The following is a 25,145-nucleotide window of genomic DNA, read 5'->3' on the forward strand; positions in this document are numbered from 1 at the left end:
GGAAGGCCGTTGGATCAACCCATTGCCTTTTTAAAACAGAACTAAAAAGAAAAGAGTAAAATCCTTAGTTGGCCACTTCACTTTTAGAGTGATTTCAATTTGGTCACTCAAAATGAAATCCTTACAATTTTGACATTCAAATTTTAAGATACTTTCATTTTAGTCACTCAAGTGTTAAATCTCTAATGTCAGTTAATTATATATGCCACATCATGTTTACACTTTCATTTCGGTCCCCCAACTTCTACGTCATTTTTATTTTGGTCACATAAAAATATCTTTTTTAAGTATTGATATGGGGCAAAAAAATCAAGGACTAAAGTGAAAAAATAATAGAAACTAAAATAATATACAAAATTTTTCAAATTGCACCTGTTTATCCCATTGCAAAAAAAATCTATTTTTTTATATTAAAAATTTAAATTTCAAAACATTAAAATAAATTAAATAGATTTTTGAAAAAAAATTATCCTTTGATAATACCAACCGATTTATTATTATGAATTTGAAATTAATTAATTTAATATTCTCCTAAATTTTAAATTTTTATTTTATGTTTCTAAATTATCTTTAATGAAAACAACTCAAATAATTCATATTTAATGTTTCAAAATGAAAGTAATCTAAAAATTAGTTACTAACTAAATAATTTACTCAAAAAAAACCTACATACTATTTTTTTTACATATAGGGTGTTGAGTAAATTAATGAAATATGCTGAAAATTTTTAATATTTAAGTAAATAGATTTTTTATATATATATATTTATCAGGATATGTTGTTTGTTGAGAGAGAAATAAAAACAAGTCATATAGTTTTTAAGACAACACTAATTTTCCCCCCACCGATCACAATTTCAATGGCTACACTCCATCAGCCATATTTTTTTCCTATATAAACTCCTCTAAATTTCTTTCTTTTCAATTCAAACTTATTTCTTTTATCTCAATTCTCTCGATAATTTTATTTTAAATCTTTCTCTGAATCCTATTCTCTCAATATTGATTACTATATTCATGAAATATTTGCTGAAATTTAACGTATGCACACCCTTACACATTCCAGGATAAGATAGACAAATTCATGATAAAACAATTATTATGTGAATTTAAAAAACCACATAATCTTTTTATCAACCATTTAACATTTAAGTAATAAAACAGCACAAATAATTAAATAAAAAATTTGTAACTTTTATAATTCTATTTAAAAATAAAGAACCTACTTATAATTCAATCACCAACAATATAGTTTTACCCTATCGTGAATAAAAACAAATAATTTAAAAATGTTTCTTTTACACCTTGTGACATGGTAAGGTTACGAAAAGATAAAAAATAAAAATAAAATTCAATGAATAGCATTAAATACTTTCTATGTATAAAAAATATTAATTTTGGTAAAAAACAAACAAACCATTAAATAGTTTTCAATTGTTTTCAATGTTAATTAACAAAAAAATAAATAAATAAATACTCGCCACAAATGGAATTCCCCTACCTCACAGGGAGAAAAGCAAAAAGGCGCATCAAAGTACAAACAATGTGTTAAATTATTTATTTTATTATTATATAAATCACATTATAATTTTGATTGTTTTAGCAGATTCAATCTTAATTCGATTGATATAGATATTATTATAAATATTAGATTACGTGAGTTTAAATGCATTAAAATGCATTATTTTTTTATTTATAGATTTGGGAATAATTATAAATAATTCTAGATATTATATAAAAAATAATAAACCTTAAAAGAAAATTTCTTATTGGTGTATAATTTTGGCTACCGAAAATGAACAAAGGAGGGATGGACAGAAACCGATTGCTTGTTGCCGGTGGTGGATTTCCAGCACCAAATGAAAGAAATAAAGGGAGGGAGGAAGAAAGAGGATGCCCCCACCATGAAAGGGAACAAGGGCGGTGGTCACCACTCACAAAGCAAAGGCTTTCTTTTTTTTTTAGCGATTGAAGTTTAGAGAGAGAAGAAAGCAATATACCAAAAAAATACATAGTACTGAAATAGTTAACTATTCCAAATGGCATTACAAATTAGAAAAAATATTTTATCTTGAATTAAAATATAAATATTAAATTTTAATCATTATTATTGCAATATTTAAGAATATATGAATTTGAATGTACATAAACTTATATTTTCCTTTGATTTAAGGTAAAACTAAACATTGTAAGAAAAAGATTAAACAATTTTTTTGAGGCTTGAACTTATTAGCTAAATCCATATTGGGGTTTAAATTTTTTGAGTCCAAATTAATCTTTAAAATCGATAATTATTCTCATATTAGGACCTAAATTTTTTGATCTAAGATAATGCCTAATATTTCTTTGAAAATCCTAAAATTCATGTTCCAATATGTGAACAATCGTCAAGTTTATGGACTAATGTAAAAAAAAGTTCAAGCCCCAACGTGAGAACAATTGTCTAGTTCAGGCTTCAACATGGGAATAATTACCAAGTTCAGGAATCAAATTGAACAAAAAAAAAGTTCAGGCGCCGATGTGGGAGTTATTTCCAAGTTTAGGCCTCGAATAGTGATTTAATCTAAAGAAATAGAGACTAAATCTCAAAATTGAAGCATAAATGATGGACCAAAACCAAAGTTTTACCATTTTTAATTAATTTAAGGGCTGCAAAAGAAAAGCTCAAAACCGCCACCTCTACTCAAGCACATATATAAATACCATACCCACTCCAGCGCAGAGAAAGATTTTTATTTTCTTCGCTTTCTCTCCGCAAGATAGCGACGTCTTTGTTTTCAAAACTTCCGTTTAAACTTTAAAACAACGCCATTTTCCGGCCCTTTATCTACTCTACCAAACTCCTTTTTTCCCGTCTAGGTAACTTCCTCTTTTTTTTTTTTTGTTAATATGCAAATCTTCTATTTTTTTTATTTTAAAAAAAACTGTAATGAAATTTTAATTTTCCTAAGGCATAATATCAATGCGGCGTGGTTTTGATCTTTCATTTTCGAGATTCTGAAATCGCCGATTACCAACTCTTCGGTCTTTCGCTTATTTCAGGTTTTGATCTCATTTTATTTTTCTATCATTGATTTTATTTTGTTTATTTTTTTCTGTTGTAATCTTCTCCTTGCTGAGTTTATCTGTTGTTGATCGATTTTCTCCGGAAAATAATTATGAGAAATTGATAAGCTTTGTTGTTTTTTGTATTTTTGGTGGTGCATGTAGTGGTTTCCCGTTCATTTCACTTTTAAGATTTTAGTCTTTATATTGTTATTATATTGCTTAGATTACAGATTAAGATAAGTAGGTTTTGATTGTTGAAATAATTGTGATTTATGTATATTTTATTTATTGTGTTTTTAATTCTTGGATTGCTGTGTTGGCTTTGGTAATTAGTAGAACTTATTTAACTTTAATTCTAATTATTCATCCCTTTTGAGTGTTTCCTTGTAATAATCAGTGAAATTCAGCTATCTGTTTTTGAGTCGGGGAGTTGGCAAATCAGACAATTATAACTTGCTGGTGATTGGATTGAAATATATGATACTTGGTTGCTTCTGCCTGCTCTCTTTGCTTACTATAGTAATTCTAATTCACGTACTTTGGTTATGAGTTATTTTTCCAGTAAAGAAGTTTCTTTCTTGCTTAGGGAAAACAAGAGGTAGGGGGGAAGTAAGGGGAAGGGGTATGTTGTTGGTTGAAGATGCTTAAAGAACTTGGCTACAATATATAGGTTCAGCTTCAACGAAGCAATGACTCTGTTTTTTATTTACTCTTTAAGCAATTAAGTTAGACATATACACCCTTCATTTGGTTGCTGTTATTGTCATTATTATTATTGAATGACAGTGCGTCTTTGTGAGCAAAATGGGTGATGCAATGAAGAATAGTTTTCCTGGAGGTTGTCCTGAGTTTGGCGCCATCTTCATGTCGAACAATGCAACGAAAAGAGAATGTTTTAGAAGAAAAGTTTTTGCCCTCCCATATTCGCAGTACCACTTTGTGAAACAGGTTAAAGCCGGGATGATTCTTTTCCTGTTTGAGTTTGAGAGGAGAGAACTGCATGGTGTGTTTCAAGCATGCTCTGATGGTGAAATGAATATTCTGCCTCATGCATTCAATTCATCAGGGAAGCAATACCCTGCACAGGTATGGGTATATTTATGTGTTTTATTCTCCTTCCCTCTCTCAGAGAAGGATGGGAAGAATGAATTTTTGGAGTTGGTGTTAATCTTTACAATTTTTTCCAGGTAAAATTCATCTTTATGTGGAACTGCCATCCACTTTCTGAAAATGAATTCCGTGATGCTATCAGAGAAAACTATTTCTCCAAGCACAAGTTTAAATTTGGACTGTCCGAAGATCAGGTCTTCCCTTTTGCTATCAAAATCCAGATTGATAAATTGAAATGCCACCTTTTAGAAACATTATAATGTTTGTCTCTTTGTTTAAAATGTGCAGGTCCGAAGGCTTCTATCATTGTTCAATTTGAAGAGGATGAAAGATCAGGCACCTCAGAGGTGGTTGACTGGAAGTAAAGTTGCATGGCCAAGTGGGTACTCTACAAGTAAAACTAGAAGACTAGTTGATAACTCTCCAATGAATAATCAGATGCCACGTGAATGTGGTGTGGACAACCATCATGGACTAGATATTTCCACCATGCACCAAGGGGACTCTTTCTATAATGATGACAGACAAACTGACGATGGCAGATTTGGAACATACACGGATGTTGAATATGAGCATAAAGCAAGCGCCTTCCTAAATGAGTGTTTTCGGGATCTTATGGGTAAAGTTGAAGGGAACATAGTTTCTGGTGAATATGCCAGAAGTGACAGGGTGGACACTGAATGGAAAACTGGTATGGAGCTACAACCAGCAGTTTCAGCTGGGTATTCTTCAGGTAATTTCAGAAGCATTTCCAAAGATGTTAGGTTTGCAAAGAGTGATAGAACTGAAACAAAATGTTACAAGGATGATGGTTTTGCACCAACCATCTCAACCGCTTATCCTACTTCTTTTCAATCTAAAGTTAATCCACTGGTGTATTCTAGCAAACATGTTCTAGAAACAGGTTCATTTATTGATGATCCAATTAGGCCATCCTCAGCATTCCTTCCCTCAATGGAGATGCAAAACTCTAATGTTAGTTATCCAATGAATTTTGAAGATTCAATTGTTACTAATAGTCTTCCTCATGAACTTGATGTCCCTACTATGAATCATTGGGGCTCCTCATATTCAGGGTTCAGTCAGGAGCATGCTTCATTGCAAGAATATGCTAGTCATGATAGTTGTGTTGGTCATGTCATTGGTACTTCTAAAAATCAATCAATTCCTTCATTGTTAGAGACTAGGAGGACAGTCATAACCTCTGATGTCAACTCTGGTTCTGGGGACTTTATTCCATTGCCTTATTCTAATTCATATGAATGCTCCAGCAGGACTAGCCTGCAAAGGCCTGACTATTTAGATGACCTAGCAGCTGAATACTCTAAAAAAGAATGCTGTGGAGATCTCTCCCTTCTGAAGCCCTCTTTAGCACATGTTACTTCTGAAATTAGAAATAATGTCAGGATCAATGAGCATTCATCATCTTATAGAACCAGTCCTAGCAAGTTTCCATCTCTTACCTTTTCTGACAGGTATCCTACATCAATACAAGACAGATATGATTTTCAAGTGCCAGAGCGTGAAAGTGATATTGAATTTGGTAATGATGGTTTTATGTTTAAAGAGTGCCAGCCCCACGGTGAATCTTTTTATAATGATAACAGAACCATTGAGGATAGAAGATTTGCAATATACAAGAAGGTGGAAAATGAGAACAAAGAGGGCCAGCAGCATATTCATGAACCAGTAAATGTGGACTACCATGAAGTTACTTCATTGAGCCCTCCTCCCTATCAGAATTCTGATCGCCGGAAGAAAAGGAGTGTGTTCTCTCGCTTGGCTTTGCCTCATAAGAGACGTGAACCAGAAAGTAACACCCCTCTTAGGACTGCTGACATCGATAGGCATTCTTCAGTTAATGAAGTCATGGACATTCTGCATCGAAGCCGTAAATATTGGGTGAAAACAAGTTGTAAGCAGTTACTTAAGCACAATGATGATGCTGACAACTTTAGGGATAAAAAACAGGTCACCAGGAAAGAGGGCTCAGCTATGATGTCAAAGGAGATGAATGTGAAGTCTACATCATTCAGCAAGGAAAATAGCAACCAAAAACAGGTCACCAGGAAAGAGGGCTCAGCTATGATCTCAAAGGAGACAAATGTGAAGTCTACATCATCCAGCAAGGGGAATAGCAGCCAAAAACAGGTCACCAGGAAAGAGGGCTCAGCTATGAACTCAAAGGAGATAAATGTGAAGTCTACATCATTCAGCAGGGGGAATAGCAGCCAAAGACCTGGAGAGTCAACTTTTGTCGATTTTAAACGTCGTAGTGCAGTGAGAAAGAATCTTGAAGATGGTAAGATTAAGACCTATTGTGAAACTCTTAAGGAAAAGAGTGCACCAGCCGCCCAAAGTAAAAAGAGAAAACTGATTAGGCCAGACTTCCGTGAGAATGAGTCATCTGATCTGGGCGTATCAGTTGATGCTCCCGAACTTGTAATAGTGGCTTCAGCAGAATGTTCTGTCAACAAAAATGCTGAAAGTATTAGGATTTCTGTTGTCGATGTAAATGAAAAGGATTTATTGCTAAATGTTAAATTGCCAAATGCTGTCCGCCAGACTGCTATTAAAGGCAACAATAGTGACAAGGAGGGAAGTAGCTTTAACTCAGAGCAGTTCAATGCAGAAAGCTTTCTTGCTTCAGGAAGTGCTGATGAAGGTCGAAAAGAATCATTGAAAAATCATTGCACTTCAAGTATGACTTCAATCTCTTGTGGGAACATGCATGTTGATATTAAGCAAGCTATGACTGCTATTGGGATAGATGGATTTTCTCAAGACCGTAATGATGCAAGCCATTCTACTTTTGAGTCTTCTCCAAAAATCTGTGAACACAATGATGGTGATGGAGCTGCAAAGAGCGAGTTTGTTTACAGTATTGAACAGATGAATGACTTGACTCCTGTTGGTGGTGAGATATCCATCAGCACTCTGAACTAAAGGCATGATCCGAGCGCCAAATGAGAAAGGCCCTCCTGTGGAGGCTCGTTTTAATGTACATATCTTTGCAGAAATGGGACTCTCCTGACATAAAGTAAGAAGCCATCTTTTGGATTTTTGGTAATAGAGAACGTGTCAAACTTTTGGAAGCCACCAACTGCTTCAACATGCAAGAGTCATGGCATGAAATGCATGATAAAATGTTTAATGTGGAAGTACTTTCTACAATCATTGAAGGGTGAAAGCTGCAGAAACGTAGCGGCAAGTTTCTTCTAGCAGTCATAACATGATCATCATCAGGTAACAAAACTCTGAAGTCATATATCATGAGTATGTGCTTCCATCTGTGAGAATCATGAGAAACAAACAAAGCTTTACAGTTCATGCCATTTAGTTACTCTTTTTAATCATGGGATTTTGATCGAACATGCTAACAAAGATTGTGAATTTTTGTTTAAAGACAATGCTGACTATTACTTGGGAAAGTTTTCTCCTGTTGTTTGGTGGAAGTAGTTTGTTTTGTAAGAGAACATTGGTGGCAACCATGACATGTTTTCATTTCGTTTTTTTTATAGGAACATGTCTATTCCATAGGACCGATTGCTATTATATTGAGTCTTTGTTTACTTGCATCTCCATTATCAGTACATAGGATGGTTAATGAATCATCCATTAATGAATCATCCATATGTTTCATTATTTGACTATAATCATAGCTTACATCATTGATGTATGTGATATCACAATAAGGATGCTGCAAATTTGAATACATTGCCTAATGATTTCAATATCTTAAATCGGATTGGTGTTCGGGTCAGACTATTGTTGGGTTAATCAGTACAACGGTTCAAAATTTAAAAAGGAATCAGAAAATTGGAAAAAAAATTAGAAAAAATTATGAAATTAAATAACAATAATGATATATGGTTTACCCTGCGGTGGATGTGTGGTTCGAGTCCGCTTATTTCCAATTCGTGAGCTTAGCTGAAACTTCCAATTCGTGAGCTTAGCTGAAACAAAGTTATATGATAGTATCCAATATTTCTGATTTGACAAAGTTATATTCGACAGTTTCCATTTTATTTAGCATTAGCACTAAGATGATATAGCCTTAAAAGTAAAGTAAAATTAGTAAAGTAAAATAAAGGGCGAGGTTAAAACATAAATTAAATATTTTAAATTAAATTAATAAAAAACAACATTCAATTAATAAAAATGTTATTTGGATTAAATCTTATTTTGGGGTTTTTTTATTGGTTCAATTAGTTCTAATTTCTGATTCAATAGTGGTTTCAAATAGTTTATTAAAATCTGATTCAATGATTTTATTTAGTTGGACTGGCCTAGTTAATCAATAGACACTTGTTTTCTTGCATCTCTATACCAAAAATGAGATTAAAGAAGCAGAGGATCATAAGTTTATAAAATATACAATATTTATCGAAAAGGCTAATAACCCCCTTTCGATAGGCGTTAATACTAACTTAGATTGCAAGAAACAGTGTTAAAGCTCAATACATGGTACACATTCTAGTCCATGGCATTTGGCCCAAAGCATCTTCTTTTCACAGGATTCCACACCCATTGAACCAAAAATCGCCTTCCTTTAACTCCATGTACATTGTAGCCATTTCCCCAAGCATCTTTGTAAACTTTACCCATGTACCCACCGCCACCACCCGAGCCATATAAACCTAAACACAAGTCCGCAATTTCGGTTGGTGCGGTTGGATCTTCTCCGGCATACCATGCATTAATCAATGGATTACTCGACACTTCCGCTAACTCATGAGCGATAACACTGATCATCCCATCGACCCCTGCATCCCCATTCGGCGCATGTGTTATGTCATTACCTCCATTCGGGGGTGGCTTCCCCGAGTACTTAGGCCAAGCAAATGGATAAGCACACATACCTGGACATTGAGTTCCACTATAACCAACCCAAGCATAAGGAACCGTTACACCAACAAGGATAGGGAAAGTGAAGTAATGAAACCCACACACTGCTCTACAGAAATCCTCAACCTGAACATCTTGTGAAGTTAGCACCAAATAAAGTCCATTGTGAGGATTGAGAGGCAATAGCCTCAAATGAGATGTAACCGCAGCTTTGATGATCGATTGCATCGATAAACGACTTAAGTAAACACCATGGGAGTACCCAGAATCATAAAACTCACCCGAAATGGAAATGGTAGCTGTAATGTTTGATCCTGTTTGGTCAGTGTAGAGCCTCACAGTGTCCCACCAATCAGCAACTGAGGGGTAAGGAACTGAAGAAGAAGAAGATAAGGAATCCAGGAAGTCCCTTATAGTAGCTTGATGTGTTGGATTCCATTGACCATACCAGATTATATACAAATTTATAGCTGATGCAAGGACTGGTCCCATGTGGTATTCAAGGTTAATAAGGTCTGAAGAACCCTCATAATTCTCACCTTGGTTGAATTGACTCCATGAAAAAGCTTGAAAGAAACAAAGCAAGAACAATAGCAAGACAACATAAGAAGTAAACTTCTGCATCTTTTTTTCTTTCAATGGTAAGGGAAGAAGAGGATGTAAAATATATAATGGAGGGTGGTTGAGAGAGTCCTATTTCTTTAGTACTTTCCTTTGTGATGAACACTACATTGTTTCAATTCTCCATCATGGTTTACTTTTTAATGATAACAATGTTGTTCCCTCCTTTTGTTTAATCTTAAATTATATATAATTTTGCTTCCCTCAATCAAGTAATTCGAGAATACTGGGATCAACAAAAAAAAAAACCATTTTTTTAATGCTTAAAGTCAATAATCGCAGAATATTGGGATTGTTATACCTCACATGGCTGATCTCAATAGAGCCCGATAGATGTCTTCAAGGCGAAATTAATATCTAAATTATGTATTGCTAATTTATCAATCGATAAATTTTAAATTAATTTGCGAACCTTAAATTGCGAACCTTGAAGACTCTATTAAAACTATACTAGGTCTATGTGAAAACATAATTTTTGAATACCAGTCGTCTTAAGACGTAACATCATCATCAGTATCAAAAGTATAAAATTAAACTTCCAAGTTAATTGCCTTAAAAAGCGTGACTAAATTTATTTCCCACTATAAAAAATTCATACAAATAACTCACACACTCTCACGTATACATTTCCTCCAACCCCAAACTCTCCTATAAGAAAACCTCCTTCCTCACCTTCACCCATGGTTTTACCACTTATTTCCACTTGTTAATCCAACGGTTAAAAGGGATCAACAAGAAAACTAAATATATATATATATATTGGTACATGTAACAGTTGTTTGCATCTTTAACTTTTGATTCTTTTTCTTAATTATGACTTCATATATCAGATTTTCAAATCTCTATATGTTTCTGGCACTGGTTAAACCTTGATTTCTTGGATGATATTTTTCATATTATTTGTTTAGTTATAAACAGATAGTTTAAGTTTTCATAAATAAATACTATATAGTATTTGATTTCCTGTCTCTCTGATAGATATATTGAAAAGATGCCCTTGACTAAGTTGAGATTAGCATGAATTTGGGTAGTATTAAATTAAAGAAAATGGTTTGGGGGAGTCAAAACCAGAGAGTAAACAGCAAGCATGATCTTTCTGCCCTTTTAACACCTCTTTTCCTTCAGTAATTTTGACTCACTGTATATTTTGGGAACAACTTTTTTTTTTTCAGACATATAAATACTAATCAAAATACACAAATATTAATTCACATATCTAGTAATTTAATCTTTTTACATGCTCGATTAACTTATTGTTCTGTTATACACAAGATATTACTTAAAAATGAAGTTCACCAGATTAAGTCATTTCGTTCACTAAAAAGATTTGTTTGATGAGATATTTATTATTTATTACTCACATACTCTACATCTCCATCACATAAGTCATATTATTAACTTAAAGAGAAGGCTCGTTATGTCCCTTAAGGGACATATATATCAATATAAAACTCATGGACACATGTTCAAACTTGGGACACTTACAAACAAAATTTTTAAAATTAGATTGATTGGTTGGTCGGAGATCTATTTACTTGCGAAATGGCTAAATTTGTTGAATCATTTAAATCAACCAATCCACCACCAACTTGGATCTCCACACAGACCCTACTTCTCCACGGTGTCATCCTTCCCACAAACAAATTTCACAACTTTGATGCTATTTCTTTCCGTGATTGTATAGTTATAAATCCCAAAAAAGAAAAAAAAAAGAAGAGAAATATATATATATAGCCCATATGAATTTCCTCGAAGAAAGTTAAATACTTTTGGGACAGAAGTAAGGAATTAGGTAGCATACTCCAGTAGATTAAACAGAAATGGAGTGACTAAATTGCTTTGGGATGAGTTAATTAATTACATTTAATATGTGGGGTTAGATAACCATAGAGATCAAAGAAGAACCATGTGACACTTGATTATGGTAGCTTAATTAACAGTTAATTTTAAGAAGAAAAAAAAGCTGCAATCATGCAAAAGTTAGGAGATGCATGTGAAAGCATCTTCAACTTCCCATGGCCTTGATTATAGGGGGATGATTGATTTCTAAACAAGGGAAACTCCATAGCCCCCACCTAATTATTAAAAAAAAGGGGGGGGGTTTAAAGTGGTCAACACTAATTATGAATTCAGACTAATTGATTCATTCAACAACATTCTTGTGCCATTTTTGGGTTTTTCTCTTGATATTTTTTTTGTCTGTGAGATTGGCGATGATGAAGGAGCAATCCAATGAAACAAAAGTAAAGGTATAGAAGGGTGGAGTGTCAACTTTATGTCAGGTTGCATTTTGTTTCTGACATCAATTTCACATGCTCTGCAACATCATAAATGAGATATGATAATCCTAAACTAATCGAGTTTAATTTAAAAAAAATTAAATTTAATTAGGTAATTATCAATTTGAACTTGAATTATTTATGATCAAGTCGAATTCGAGCTTAATAATACTCAGTTCAAATGATTTACAAGTCTTATTGAGTTTTTTTATTCTAATATATTATTAACTCTAAATTTAATTATTGAGTTGAACTCGAGCTCAATATAGGTTTTGATTATATTTGCTTTTTTTTGACACAATGGTTAAAATTACACATAGCTCATTCCCAACCCATAAATAGAAGGATAATGCATTACTACAATATGCTTAAACCCACGTCATTTTGCATTGGTAATAATATTCATACAAATCAAATTAAAACTCGTTTGGACACAAATCTAAAACTTATCATTGAATTGAAAGACATAGCAAATAAACCTGCTTTGGAGCTTTAATCCTGCAGCCCAAACTGATGATAGGTATGGGAATAAACCATTGATGGGCTCTGCAAATGTAAAGCAAGAACATGATGTATTTTTATGGGCCTATTATCTTCAATGTAGTTTTGGAGTTGTTGGTTACACGAAGCTTTGAACCAATGTGAGGAGATGAAATTAATTATTATGACATTAAGATTGAATACTATAATTATGAGATAAAACAATGGTAAAATAGAGTACGGATGATAAAATAAAAAAGTTAAATTAAAGCCCGTTAGTATCCTTTGCAGTTAGAGGTGAGCATTTGATTAAATTAAGTGATTTTTTTTTTGAAATTTGTTTGAATTGAGTCAAGTAGAATCGAGTGAACTTATTCGAGTTAAATTAAAAAAATTAAACATGTCAAATTAAAATCTTGTTATAATATAACTAATTCCATGTTAGAGCATATAAATTTGAAACCAAATATATTTGAAATCTTTTTCAAAATAATTTTTTTTTAAAAAGTAGTTTAGTATGATAAACTTGAATAATTAATTAACTTATTTAGGTCCTAAAATTATTATTTTAGAATTTTTTTTAAAAAATTTAACTTTCTTTTATGTATGCTTTAGATTTTTTTTAAATTTTTAAAAAATATAAATTAAGAAATTTTTATAAATATTTTGAATTTTAAAATTTATTTTGTAATTTTTGTTGAGAGATAGATCATTTTGTTCATTTTCAAAATTATCAGATACCAAAAAGATATTTACGTCAATCTATTATTCAAATTGTAAAATTCAACTCGACTCGAAATTTGAATTAGTTATTCGAGTAATAACTCGATTCAATTAATTCGAAATTCAAAAAAAATTTCGATTGTTTCGAATCGAATCGAATTTTACTCACCCTATTTGTAGTTGAAAGCAAAACAAAGGTAGTTAATAAGCAAAATTTCACAGTATTGAGTGAGTAGTGAAAACCAAACATGGATGTTAATTTCTAACCAAAATGACAAATTAAGAGCTCAAGCCATCAATCATTTCCTTAGATGTACTACCATTATTCGTTCTTTTTTGGTTCTTTTCAAGTGTCAACTAGCTTTGCTTACCCTCCATTTATGACTTCCTGTTCCACCCCAACAACAACATATTGTACTAATTATAATAAGACCTCATCAATTATTATCAAATACACCTGTCCAAAAATGGTGGTGTAATACATTATATAATATATATGTCATAGATCCTTGTAATATTTATGATAGTGAAGGCTTAAGATACTCCCTTTCATATCTTCTCTCAAATAATATATATTTCCATAAATGTTCTCTATATAATAAATCTTGGGCATAACCTCAACTTTATGTAGCAGCTAGACCCTCCCCCACCCCCCCCCACCCCAAAAAAAAAATTGAGAATGCATATAGATATATTGAATGATATCAGCTATAGTAAGCAGGCCATCCAAGTAGCTGTCAGATTGATTAAGGTGGGATTGGTGAATATGGATTTTTCCATTTAAGTACACAAAGAAGAAGTTAAAACAACTAAAAAAATGGGGTTGGGATAATTAAAATGATTATTCATCAATTACCTTTCATATATACATATATATATATAGTTGCCATGTAGGGATCCTTAATTTTAAATTACAAACCTTGAGACAATAAAACCCTAAAAGTGAAACTTGACCCACTCAAATAGAAAAAAAGACAATGGTACAAAAAAAAGAAACTATTAGAATACTTATTAGCATGTAAGTAGTTTTCTGAGTGGTTCAATTTCATGGAACAGACTAGAATATAACAAAACCTGCCGAATAACTTTAGGGACATATAGTAGATGTCCATAAATGTTTTTTGTCTGATCCATACAAATTAAAATGTTACCTACTTTTGTCCCAAAATCATGTGCTAATGTTCATGTGAAGAATATGAACTCACAAAAAAAAAAAAACCCATCACAGAAGCCACAGTAATTCCAATTAATATTTAAGAGTAACACTTAAATCAGCTATCATGTTCCTATGAAATGGTTTTTACTATATATATTGAAATGAAGTGTATTAAATTGGTGGGTGACGAAATATGAAACTGGTCCCCTAACATGTATAGCTACAAATTTTTATTTGTGCTGAATGCTGATACACCACTATCCCAATATTATAAAACTGGCATTGTCTGATTAGCAATCATGTGGGTCTTGTGTAATGGGATTTTGTTTTACTTGTTGGTTGTGATAATACCACTAGGGAAAGTAAAACACATATAGGCATATAGGCATGCAAAACAACACAAGCAAAGCAGCTGAGGCAACATGACAATACTAATTATAAGAGGTGTCTAACATGCATAAGGATAATAAAGCTGAAATTGTTTTATGATATTAATTTGATTCTGACAGGACAGATTTATGCATGTGGCTTTCATGTGTGTATGAACACATTCAGAAAGTACTGCAATTTCTCACCAGATCAATCAAGGAAAAAGTTCATTAAGTTGTAGGGAAAATTTTGAGTAAAGAATAGAAGGATTTATACCTGGAATGAAGGTGGAGCCAAAATCACAAATGTATCCATAAATATCTAGATAAAAAAGAGTTGTCTTTTGTTGGTGAGTGAGTGATTGAAGCTGCAAGATGATCTGATGTTGAAACCATACCTATGAAGCTATAAAGTTCAAGCAGGGTTTCCCCCATTAAGACATATCTAACTAAACCCTGAAAATAACTCAAGAAATTTAATCCAAAACTGGTCTTTCAATCTGCATATATACCACTAAAGAGGTAGAAAAAAAATACTTAAAAAGGGAGGAAAAAAGAAAAAGTGATAGCTAGGTTAATCACCAGATCATGCTGGCAGCTTCAACCTCTCAAACCAACACATATATATACCAAAAAGACAATAACAAGAGATGAACCGAAATATTGAATTAGGGTTCTTTTTTTTTTTTTTGCCTTTGCTGGAAAACTATTAAGCTTATATATAGGAAAGGAAAAGAGCTTAAGCTTCTTTTTTTTTTTTTTTTTGATACACTAGAGATAGTCATGCATGTTTTTAGCTACTATTTAATGGAGGTTTTTGGTCCCTCCCTTACAGCTATTGAGACTTTAACTTCTTGTCTCTTCCTTCTCTCTCTTGAGAGTTAACGCTTAACATGACTAACGTATAGGACCACAGGATCACGAGTGAAGACAAAAAATATATATATAAATTATAATATTGGAATTAAATTATAATTTTTTTGAAAAATTTAAATATAATTTTATTATATATTAATTTATAATTTCATTATTTTGAAAGATGCCAACATAATTTATTTTTTTTATTTTGAGAATATGGCTCCAGATTACCCCTAGATTTGCCTCATCATGTTCTTCTTTCATTGAATGTTGTGAATGAAAATTATCTAATTTTCATTTTAGTCATTCATGTATTTCGGATGTTGAGATTTAATCCATGTTAATATGGCATAACTTAGTTTCTATTTATGTCCAAGGTAATAATACTATTAATTGCTACTGTTAAAGCAATGACGAGGTTTTTTTATTTATATATTCAAGCACACAATCAAAATCACATAAAAATTCAATATATTATGTGTAATTAATAATAAATTTATACGACAGTCGAACATTTAAAATTATTTTTAAAATATTTTACGAGACTACTTTAATTAACAAAAGCAATTAATGATGTTTTCGATTTAGACTTATTAATAACATTATAAAAATAGATAACCAAAAAAAATTAGATGACTTAAACCTTAATTTCCAACTTAATAGAAGGGTTAAAACCAAATGCAAATCTATTAAAATCTCTTAAAACTTTTGGCAAGAACTTAAAGACAGAAGGGATGATAGAAGCAAATTAAGCATGCATATGCTTTTGGGTAAAAAAACAAATAAAAAAGGCATGCATATTTGAATATATATGCTTTGTTTTCACGACATGTAAAACGTCATAGACCTAGCCAAACAGCAGTTTGTATATGGGTGTTTGGCATGTGGACAGTGACCATTTGCTGCCTTCCAAATAAACAAATAATCATTAATTATTTTATGTGAAGGTCGTGTAATGTAGAGGGAGGGGGTTATGGCCTTTTTGTCTTTAGCTTTGGGTGGGTACTTTGGAGGGGGATTTCCATGGACATAGTGAGAAAGCTGTAATGAAAGGAGTAAATTAAGGACCCCACACACTTTTCTTTAATATAGTTTATTATTATGGATAGGGTCACATGGTTTTTGGTTTGTAATTTAGCCTCAAGGAGTTTGAATCTATTTTGATTAAGGTAGGGTTATGATGTGGTTGTTTCATATACAAGACTTAAATTTAATTAGGGTTTTCTTGAGGGTTTTTTCATTATTTTTTATATTTCTCTGAATACGAATTTTCAAGTGTTTTCACATCTCACAAGAATGCACTTTTATAGAACTTCGTGCAAAGAATTATATAAAATTATGATTTCACGTTATTATTATTTTTTAAATAATAGAATAACAAATTAAATTTTTCTTCCTAATTTTTAGCATTTTTAGTTGGATTTAATTTTTTGTCAGGAGAGAAAATTTGATTTATCATTTTCCCATCGAAAAACAATAATGATGATGTGGAATCACAGGGATTATATGACAAATGAGATTTTTCCTCCCAATTTTTAGCATTTTTAGTTGGATTTGAATTTTTTCAAGAAAAAAAGCTGAAAATCAAGAGAAAAAATCTAATTTGTCATTCTCCCATTGAAAAAGAGATAAAAATGACATAAAATCACAATTTCATACAATCTCCCTTTTTTTAATCTTTTTTAGGACTTAGTGATCATAACACCTAAAATTCAAGTTTTTGAAGTATTCCATGGCGCATTGGGATTAAAGTTTCAAATACGGTTACTATTTCTGCCAAATCCCCCACCCCCATTACCCATGCTTAGGCTATTAGCCTGTGCATCCACAACTACCTAGATGTATAGGCATTATTTAGCCAAGTCCCTATAATTATTAAATTAGTCTTTATATTAGTAAATCAAATTATTCCTTGTAATATTAAAAAAATTGAATAAATTTAAATTATATTAAAGTTATTATTTGTCGTTTAGAAAAATTACATGATTTTTTTAGAGTTCAATTTCAAATAAAATTAATTTGTTTACAAACTTATAAAAGCTTTTGAAATATTAATTCTGTTCAACAAAATTGATAGTTTTTTAAATGATAAATGTTAATATTATTAAAATTTAATTTTATTTAATTTTTTAATAATATAATGGTTAAATTAATTCGTTTAATAGTGAAGAGATGAATGTGATTCGATCTATATAATAGAGTGATATACATATACTACATACTTTCACCGCAATGTTTAGGTAAAGAGTTGGGTTGGATACTGGATATTTAAGCTAGAGCTATTAGATTCTTTACATGGGGAGATAAGCGATGGACACACTGAAGTTTGAGTTTTAAGATGGTTTTTGATTTTGAAGTTCAGTTCAAGTAATAATGAAGAATAGCGATAAAAAACATGAAAGATGGTCAAGATAGAGATGATACCTAGGTTTGAGGATACCCTAGAAGTTGTCCTAGATCTGTCAATGAAAGAGGATTGGCTAATCCTTTTGCCCTTAGCTAGTAAGATTGACATGACTATGCAGTTTGTGCATATCAATATCGACCGGTCACATATGTTAAAGAGTTGAAAGAGAGCTAAAAGTTACCTTATCTTGTGATGATTCATTGCTGGTTCATTTTGAATAGTAAATTTTTAAATTTTAAATTTTATTAATATAGATTGATTAAGTTAAGCAAAATTAACGGTGATTTGTTGAAAAATAAGTTATGAATGAAGTGTTAATAAACTTTAGCATGTATAAGGAAATTGATTAGTTTTTTTTAAATAAATAAAACAGAATTACATTAAATTAATTGTTCAAAAGCACCATAAACTTTATTTTATTGAAGAATTCCCATCACCTCAATAAGTTGTACATCAAAATTTGTAAACTAAACTTTCATGTTAAGCAGAGTTTAGTCAATCGATTCACAATTAAATTTTTCTTTCATTTAAACAATGTTTAAGGGGCCAAGGGGTCCATCCAAAATGTGATTATGTTTCCATGTTTCCTATATATATATAGTTAATGCCATTATTGAAAGGTAATGATGGTCTAAATATGCATGGGCATGGCAAACATGTTCAATTAATTTGATTCCAGATAATTAAGAGGATGATTAAGATGCATTAACCAAAGAGACAAGTGAATTAATATGATTACTTGTGATTTTGGGTTCCTTTTAAATGCAACAAAAAAAAAATCCCTCGACCTGTGTCGGTGTCGGATGTAAAATTTCATATAACATATTATAACTATTTATTTGAGAAAACAAAAATACTAACATCATTAGATTTATTATTTATTTAAATAATATAGGAATATTATTAATTATAATTCCAAAAACGAAAACTTTATAAAAGAGAGTGTAAATAAAATAATATAAGAGTATTTGCATTCTAATGTGTTGTTGGCCAATCATATCACTAATTTAATAATAAATTTGTGAGAATTTCAAATTAACTGGTATATATTTAAAAATCAATAATAATATGTCGATTAAGTGTTTTAACTTAACCGACATCGTGATTGTTGCTAAAATAAGAAGATATAATTTTGAGCTCGTTGATTTTAAGCTTTGTAAAAAAAATAAAAAAACCAATAATTGAGTGGGACAAAAAATATTGCTAAAATTACCAATACTCCACTATTGATAAGTTTTATTCTATCCCGTATTATTCAGTCGTGCATATTAAAATTTGAGTATTATTGTCACATTTATGAATATTGGATGGAATTATAATTGTCACACCTTATTCTATATTTTATTAATTATTTCTAATAACTTCAATGTACTCAGGATGTATAAAATAAAAAAATAATCTATAAATATCTGACTTAAATTAAATATTTTAAGATTATTAGAAAATTATAATAAAATAACTAATAACTTGACTTGAAAATTCATGATTAACTCATGGTTTAAATAACTCAAAATACTCTATTCATGGGGATTCAGATCTATTTTTCGATTTATTTTTAGTTCAGCTTCTTTACTCTCTTCCTCCTCTTTTATCTCTATTGATACCGTGTATCAACAAAGATTAAGTTGCAATGCAGATTAAGATTAAGTTTTACAAAAACATCAAATTTTAATTTATTCAATCATAATTATTTCCTTATTTGGTTAAACGAATAAAAAAAATAGTAAAAATCTTGTACAAGATCTCTGACCTGCCGTTTTCAATTGAAAAAAAAAAACCAATAAAATTATATAATACGACACATAACTAAGTTGCTTGCCGAAGACTTTAAGTAAATGAATTGATTTCAAATTTTAAATTTTTTTTCTTACTTTGATTCAACAAAAGGATAAAAGTTTTGAATTAAATAAATTATAAATATAAATATATATTCCATTAAAAATATATTTAAAATAAAAAATTTTAAAAGTGATATTTAAATTAGTATATTTAATTTTATCTAAAATTAACTAAAATAATATAAAAATTAAAATTAAAAAGAAATCATTTAAAAAAATCAATAACTACATATTCAATATTTAATTATTACGAATTTATCAAATAATTTTTAATGTAAAGTTGATGAAAAAAGTTCTAACACTTAATTTTAATTTATCGATAGCAGCAACATAATTAATTTTTTTTATAAAATAACTGGATTAAAATACTTATTTAAACAACTTCTAATTATTAAAAAAACCTATCTACTCTATTATTTTTTAAAATATAAATTTATGTGGGTGTGATAAATTGTTTATATGTAATAGCTAATTTGTTTCAACAAAGTTAAACTCATGAAATCTTAAATTTTAAAAATTTAAATCTTAAATTCTAAAAGATTATCTTATATATATTTTTAATAATTTTCCTCATCATATTTATTTTCTTGATAAAATATTTAAACTCACGTCATTGACAATAATATTTTATAAGTTAATTGACATATATTTTATATTTTATTTGTCAGTTTTTGAATTTTGATTAGGAAAGGAAGTTGTGTGAAAAGTCAGACCAATAATAACAACTATGATAAAATCGTATTTTTGTAATTATTTTGTTCGTCAATGAGCACACATGTCCTTTTTTGCAGTGTTAGACAGTTGTTTCCCCAAATTTCCCAATCCCTAAAACAAAAAAGAAAAAAAAAACGTTTAATTTCCCAATTCCCATCCTAATTTCACACTTTAAATAGTGTAAAAAAGAGAGAGAGAGAGAGAGAGAAATTGCATCAATCACCTTTTTATGTTGGATAAATAGTTCTGATTGGATATGGCGATGTTGGGAGACATTGTTCAATCTGTGGAGATGTTGTTGAAGTTGATAAGGAAACCACAACCCTACGTTGACCCGGATCTCGACCCGGTTTTACTAGTTCCGGGTATTGCCGGCTCGATTTTGAAAGCTGTAGACCATCAGAATGGGAATGAAGAGCGGGTTTGGGTTCGGATTCTCGAGGCCGATTCTAAGTTCTGTTCCAAGCTCTGGTCTCGCTTTGATCCTTCCACTGGTAATTTTTTTTTTTTGGTATTCGTCCGAAAGAAATTTAGTGGAACTGTAGTATTATGGAGAATTTAAGAAATTTTATATCCACTAGTCATTAAAATCAACTAAGCCGTTTTAATCTGTGACTAATATTTGGTAGAATTTGATGAAAGAATGAGCTCACTTGACTTAGGTGTAAACAGTTCAAAAGTGATTTTTCTTTATTATAGTGAATTTTGCTATTTTTTGTGTTTGAAATTTTGTGGAGTGATTATGATATTGTTGGTTCATTGGTTGTGGAACAGGTAAAACTGTGTCCTTAGATCCAAGCACAAGTATTACTGTTCCCGAAGAAAGATATGGATTGTACGCCATTGATGTCTTGGATCCTGACTTGGTATGCTTCTTTGTATTTCTTACTATTTAATGATTGATTAAGGAAGGTTTTTTGGATATTACCTTAACCAAAAGTTAGATTAGACTATTTTGTTTTAAGTACCTTGTTGGTAAAAGTGAGGCTTATAGATACTGAAATGCTAAGAGAACCAATATCTAAGTCTCTCCTTAAGCTTAAGAGTATGAACTAATGATTGGTTTTGGTGAAACTCTTATGTTTTCTTTCAGATCATCGGACAGGAGAGCGTTTACTATTTCCATGATATGATTGTTGAAATGATAAAGTGGGGTTTTCAAGAAGGGAAAACACTTTTTGGTTTCGGTTATGATTTTCGCCAAAGTAACAGGTATAATCATATTATTGATTTTTTTAAATTATTTTCCTTCTAATTAAGGGTGGTGGCCTGTCGTTCCTTGCAATTTATAGATTTTTTTTCTAGTGGTTGATTCTAGCTTTCTTTTAGGTTGCAAGACACATTGGATCGCCTGGCAGCAAAACTAGAGTCAGTGTATAAAGCATCAGGGGGGAAAAAGATAAATATCATAAGTCATTCTATGGGGGGTCTTCTCGTAAAATGTTTCATGGGCCTTCACAGTGATGTAAGCTATCTATTGCATCTCCTATCTCGTCCTTTTTCTGCTTTACTGTGCTCTTTATCCTCGTATTTTCCCTCACGAGTTATAGTTTCGTGTTCTATCTCTTTGTGATACAATGCTTCTTTTCTTGTACAGGTTTTCGAGAAATATGTGAAGAACTGGATTGCGATTGCTGTACCTTTTCGAGGTAAATGGTCTTTATAACTTGAGTATCATGCAAGATGATAGTTTCAGATCATTTGTTGCCCAAAAGGAAGCTGCAAAATGATACAACAATACCTGAATTAAACAAATTCTATTTTAAAGGTCACATAAGACGTATTAGAATATTTTCTTCGAACCATACGATGTTGAATTTTTTCCATTACATTTCTTGATCGACTAAAATCTGAAAATTGGTCAAAATATTGGATTTATAGGAGAAATTACTGTACAGACTATAGAGTAATGAATCCTAGGATGAGCCTTTTTCTTTTTTTAACAAAAATTACAAAATATATATTTGTTCAAGCACCCGCAGGCATGTCCAAGTGAGGATTATCTCTGATATGTTTCATTAGAAGCTATCTTAAGATTAGTCACGCAAAGTCTAGGACAATGCAGTTCTATCAAACAGTGGCATGCTGTTCCCTTGATGTTCATCTTTTTCCTTATATATGTTCCAAGATGATTTCTTATAAGCAGGTTTTGAAATATTTAAGTTTCTCCAGTTAATAGTATGCTGGAACTGACAGTTGAATCACTTCAAAAGAACTTCATATGCTCAATAGCTGGTTTTATTGAGTTGCGTTGCTTATTGAGTTGCGATTGAAATGTTTCAACAGGTGCACCTGGATATATTGCTTCTACCTTCCTAAATGGAGTGTCATTCGTTGAAGGGTGGGAGCAGAACTTTTTCATTTCAAAGTGTAGCATGCATCAATTAGTACGTGATTATGTTCTAATTACTTTTTTCATTTTCAGCATTTCTACTTAGATGCCAACGAGGGCATGGATAGTCTGTTGACATGTCCATTATTTATGAATGTTTTTGAAAAATCAATTTCTCGTTGAACTTTTTTCTTCTTTTGGAGTCTGTTAAAATGTCGCGCTCTCACTTCATTCTGCAACCTTAATTCCTTGTTGTGTTTATGTGCTTATTTAATTTTTTTTTAGACTCCAGTCTTGTTTCTTCGTTGTTATTTTTGAGGTATTTATTTCTTTGCTGCATCATTCAGCTCATTGAGTGCCCATCAATCTATGAGTTAATGGCTTGTCCATCTTTCCATTGGCAACATATGCCACTTCTTGAGATCTGGAGGGAGAAAGAAGGTTGTAATGGAATTCCTCACTATTCTAGAGTCCTATCGTCCTGGAGAAAGCATTGATATTTTTAAGGAGTCTCTTTCAGGCAACTCGGTAAGCTATGAACTTTGCTTATATAAGGAAGTAGTTGATCTTAGGTTGAGTCAATGGCTGAAAATAAATACATAGAAAATAGAAAGCTTCAGTGTTAAGTACCAGATGTTAACATAAGGAGTTTATCTTTAATTAATGGTTCCAACAAGTTTAGTTAGTAGTTTTATAAATGGTTTAAGATATTTGTTTTTACTCAACTGCATTTCGATTTTATGCATTTTATATTCAGATCGACTATGGTGGAGAGAATATTCCACTTCCATTCAATTTGGAGATCTTGAAATGGGCTAAAGAGACACATAAGGTGTTGTCTGAAGCTAAGGTTCCATCTGGAGTTAAATTCTACAATATATATGGGATCAATCTTGAGACACCACATAGCGTCTGGTAATACCTCTTTTGGTTGTTTCGTTGAAAGTACTGATTCACTTACAAACATATCATAATATATATATGATTATTTTTCACAATTTTGCAGCTACGGAAGTAAGGAGGCACCTATCACAGATATCCGAGACTTGCGGTTTTCTGAGGTAATTTTTGTTGTAGGCTGCTCTTATTTTCTTGCTGTAGTTCTAGGGCCACTTTAAGAAAATTCGGTAGAAGTATCATTGAAGGTTACCCCTCTACTAAAAAAATAAACAAATTAATTATTATATATTAGATCAAAAAACAAACTAAAATTCCTTCTATTTCTACTGTTAAAAACTAATATTTATACATCAATATGATATAAATGTGGCACGTTACATACCACTATTTGATTATTCTATCAACATTTAAAATTACAAATTGATGAAATTTTTACTAAAAGAGATCAACTTGCTTCGTTCTAATGTATATAGCTCATTTTTTGAATAGGAGTGAGAAAGTGTAATCTGACTCCTAGTATAGAGAACCATGATACATCTGCCAGAAAATTCTTTTGGTATGTTTCATACGTTTCATAGATTTGGTTACTAATGCTGACTTTCTTCTGCATATCAGCCCACGTATGTATGTGTTGATGGTGATGGAACAGTTCCAGTAGAATCAGCTAAGGTTAGCTGACCCCTATTCTTACAACCTTCCATGATTTTATAGGCATATTGTGATTTCGAACTTGTTCTAATTCCGGTTATTTTCAGGCTGATGGACTCAATGCAGAAGCAAGGGTTGGAATCCCCGGTGAGCACCGAGGAATTCTTTGTGAACCTCATTTATATCGAATTCTCAAGCATTGGTTGAAGGCAGGCAATCCAGACCCTTTCTACAACCCAATAAATGATTACGTAATATTACCAACGACGTTCGAAATGGAAAGCCTCCATGAGAATGGCATACAAGTTACATCACTCAAAGAGGAATGGGAAATCATTACAGAAGATCAAGGCAATCAAGACGCTAATAAAAACTCACTTGTTAGCTCCGTATCTGTTTCACAAGGGCCAAGTAAGCAATCCTCAAGGTCTAAAGCTCATGCAACTGTCATTGTTCATCCACAAAACGAGGGAAAACAACATGTCGAGCTAAATGCCATAAGTGTATCCATTGATGCTCAGAGTTGAATTGTTTATAAACTCAATGAAACCTAGTAAAGCACACGTGTGTATAAAGCTGTCTGTATATTAAAAGCTCATGGCTTCGAACTCAGACAATGGGAACTAAAGTATATATGCATTTGTACATAGTAATGAAATAATAAAACTGTTGTATATTATTGAAGTTTGGTGTCGATGATGTTCGAAATAGTCTTGCAATGACATGGACAGATCAAATTGATCTGAGTGTCCATTTTGATTCATTTCAATTTCGGTTCTGAATTCAACAAGTTCGAATTGTTGTTTTTTCATGATC

The 25,145-nt window shown here is 31.5% G+C and overlaps 3 protein-coding genes across 9 annotated transcripts; 2 read left to right on the plus strand and 1 right to left on the minus strand.

The window, feature by feature from the left end:
* The first annotated feature begins 2,700 nt into the window (after positions 1 to 2,700).
* On the plus strand, positions 2,701 to 7,712 carry LOC107937518 (uncharacterized). 2 transcript variants are annotated; one of them, XM_041079634.1, is made up of 6 exons: positions 2,701 to 2,858; positions 2,951 to 3,041; positions 3,634 to 3,717; positions 3,834 to 4,133; positions 4,235 to 4,351; positions 4,446 to 7,712. In XM_041079634.1, the coding sequence occupies exons 4-6, from the start codon at positions 3,852 to 3,854 to the stop codon at positions 7,101 to 7,103; spliced, it is 3,057 nt and encodes a 1,018-aa protein (XP_040935568.1). In that variant the 5' UTR covers positions 2,701 to 2,858; positions 2,951 to 3,041; positions 3,634 to 3,717; positions 3,834 to 3,851; the 3' UTR covers positions 7,104 to 7,712. The 2 variants fall into 2 exon arrangements, with proteins under 2 accessions (XP_040935568.1, XP_016725909.1); XM_016870420.2 differs by lacking the exon at positions 3,634 to 3,717.
* Positions 7,713 to 8,450: 738 nt separating this feature from the next.
* Positions 8,451 to 15,411, minus strand: LOC107937493 (protein EXORDIUM-like 7). Of its 6 annotated transcripts, none has more exons than XR_005903691.1 (3): positions 14,910 to 15,398; positions 9,287 to 12,451; positions 8,451 to 9,131 (listed from the first exon to the last, which is right to left on the minus strand). XR_005903691.1 is itself a non-coding variant. In XM_041079635.1 (3 exons), exon 3 carries the CDS (start codon positions 9,627 to 9,629, stop codon positions 8,634 to 8,636), a length of 996 nt encoding a protein of 331 aa, XP_040935569.1. In that variant the 5' UTR covers positions 9,630 to 12,451; positions 14,910 to 15,038; positions 15,215 to 15,398; the 3' UTR covers positions 8,451 to 8,633. The 6 variants fall into 6 exon arrangements, 5 of the variants coding, with proteins under 5 accessions (XP_040935569.1, XP_040935571.1, XP_016725871.1 ...); XM_041079635.1 differs by having other exon boundaries at positions 8,451 to 12,451; positions 14,910 to 15,038; positions 15,215 to 15,398; XM_041079637.1 differs by having other exon boundaries at positions 8,451 to 9,571; positions 12,385 to 12,451.
* A 5,075-nt stretch (positions 15,412 to 20,486) lies between these two features.
* On the plus strand, positions 20,487 to 25,013 carry LOC107937523 (lecithin-cholesterol acyltransferase-like 4). Its single transcript, XM_016870425.2, is given in 12 exon segments — positions 20,487 to 20,943; positions 21,224 to 21,315; positions 21,543 to 21,661; positions 21,779 to 21,914; positions 22,047 to 22,098; positions 22,736 to 22,836; positions 23,129 to 23,235; positions 23,237 to 23,309; positions 23,539 to 23,696; positions 23,788 to 23,842; positions 24,297 to 24,350; positions 24,437 to 25,013. Coding segments are annotated over 12 exon segments (1,605 nt in total). The 5' UTR covers positions 20,487 to 20,705; the 3' UTR covers positions 24,857 to 25,013.
* Positions 25,014 to 25,145: the final 132 nt, after the last annotated feature.

The sequence above is a fragment of the Gossypium hirsutum genome, chromosome A10 (genome assembly GCF_007990345.1).
Source record: "Gossypium hirsutum isolate 1008001.06 chromosome A10, Gossypium_hirsutum_v2.1, whole genome shotgun sequence".
NCBI classification, from domain to species: Eukaryota; Viridiplantae; Streptophyta; class Magnoliopsida; order Malvales; family Malvaceae; genus Gossypium; species Gossypium hirsutum.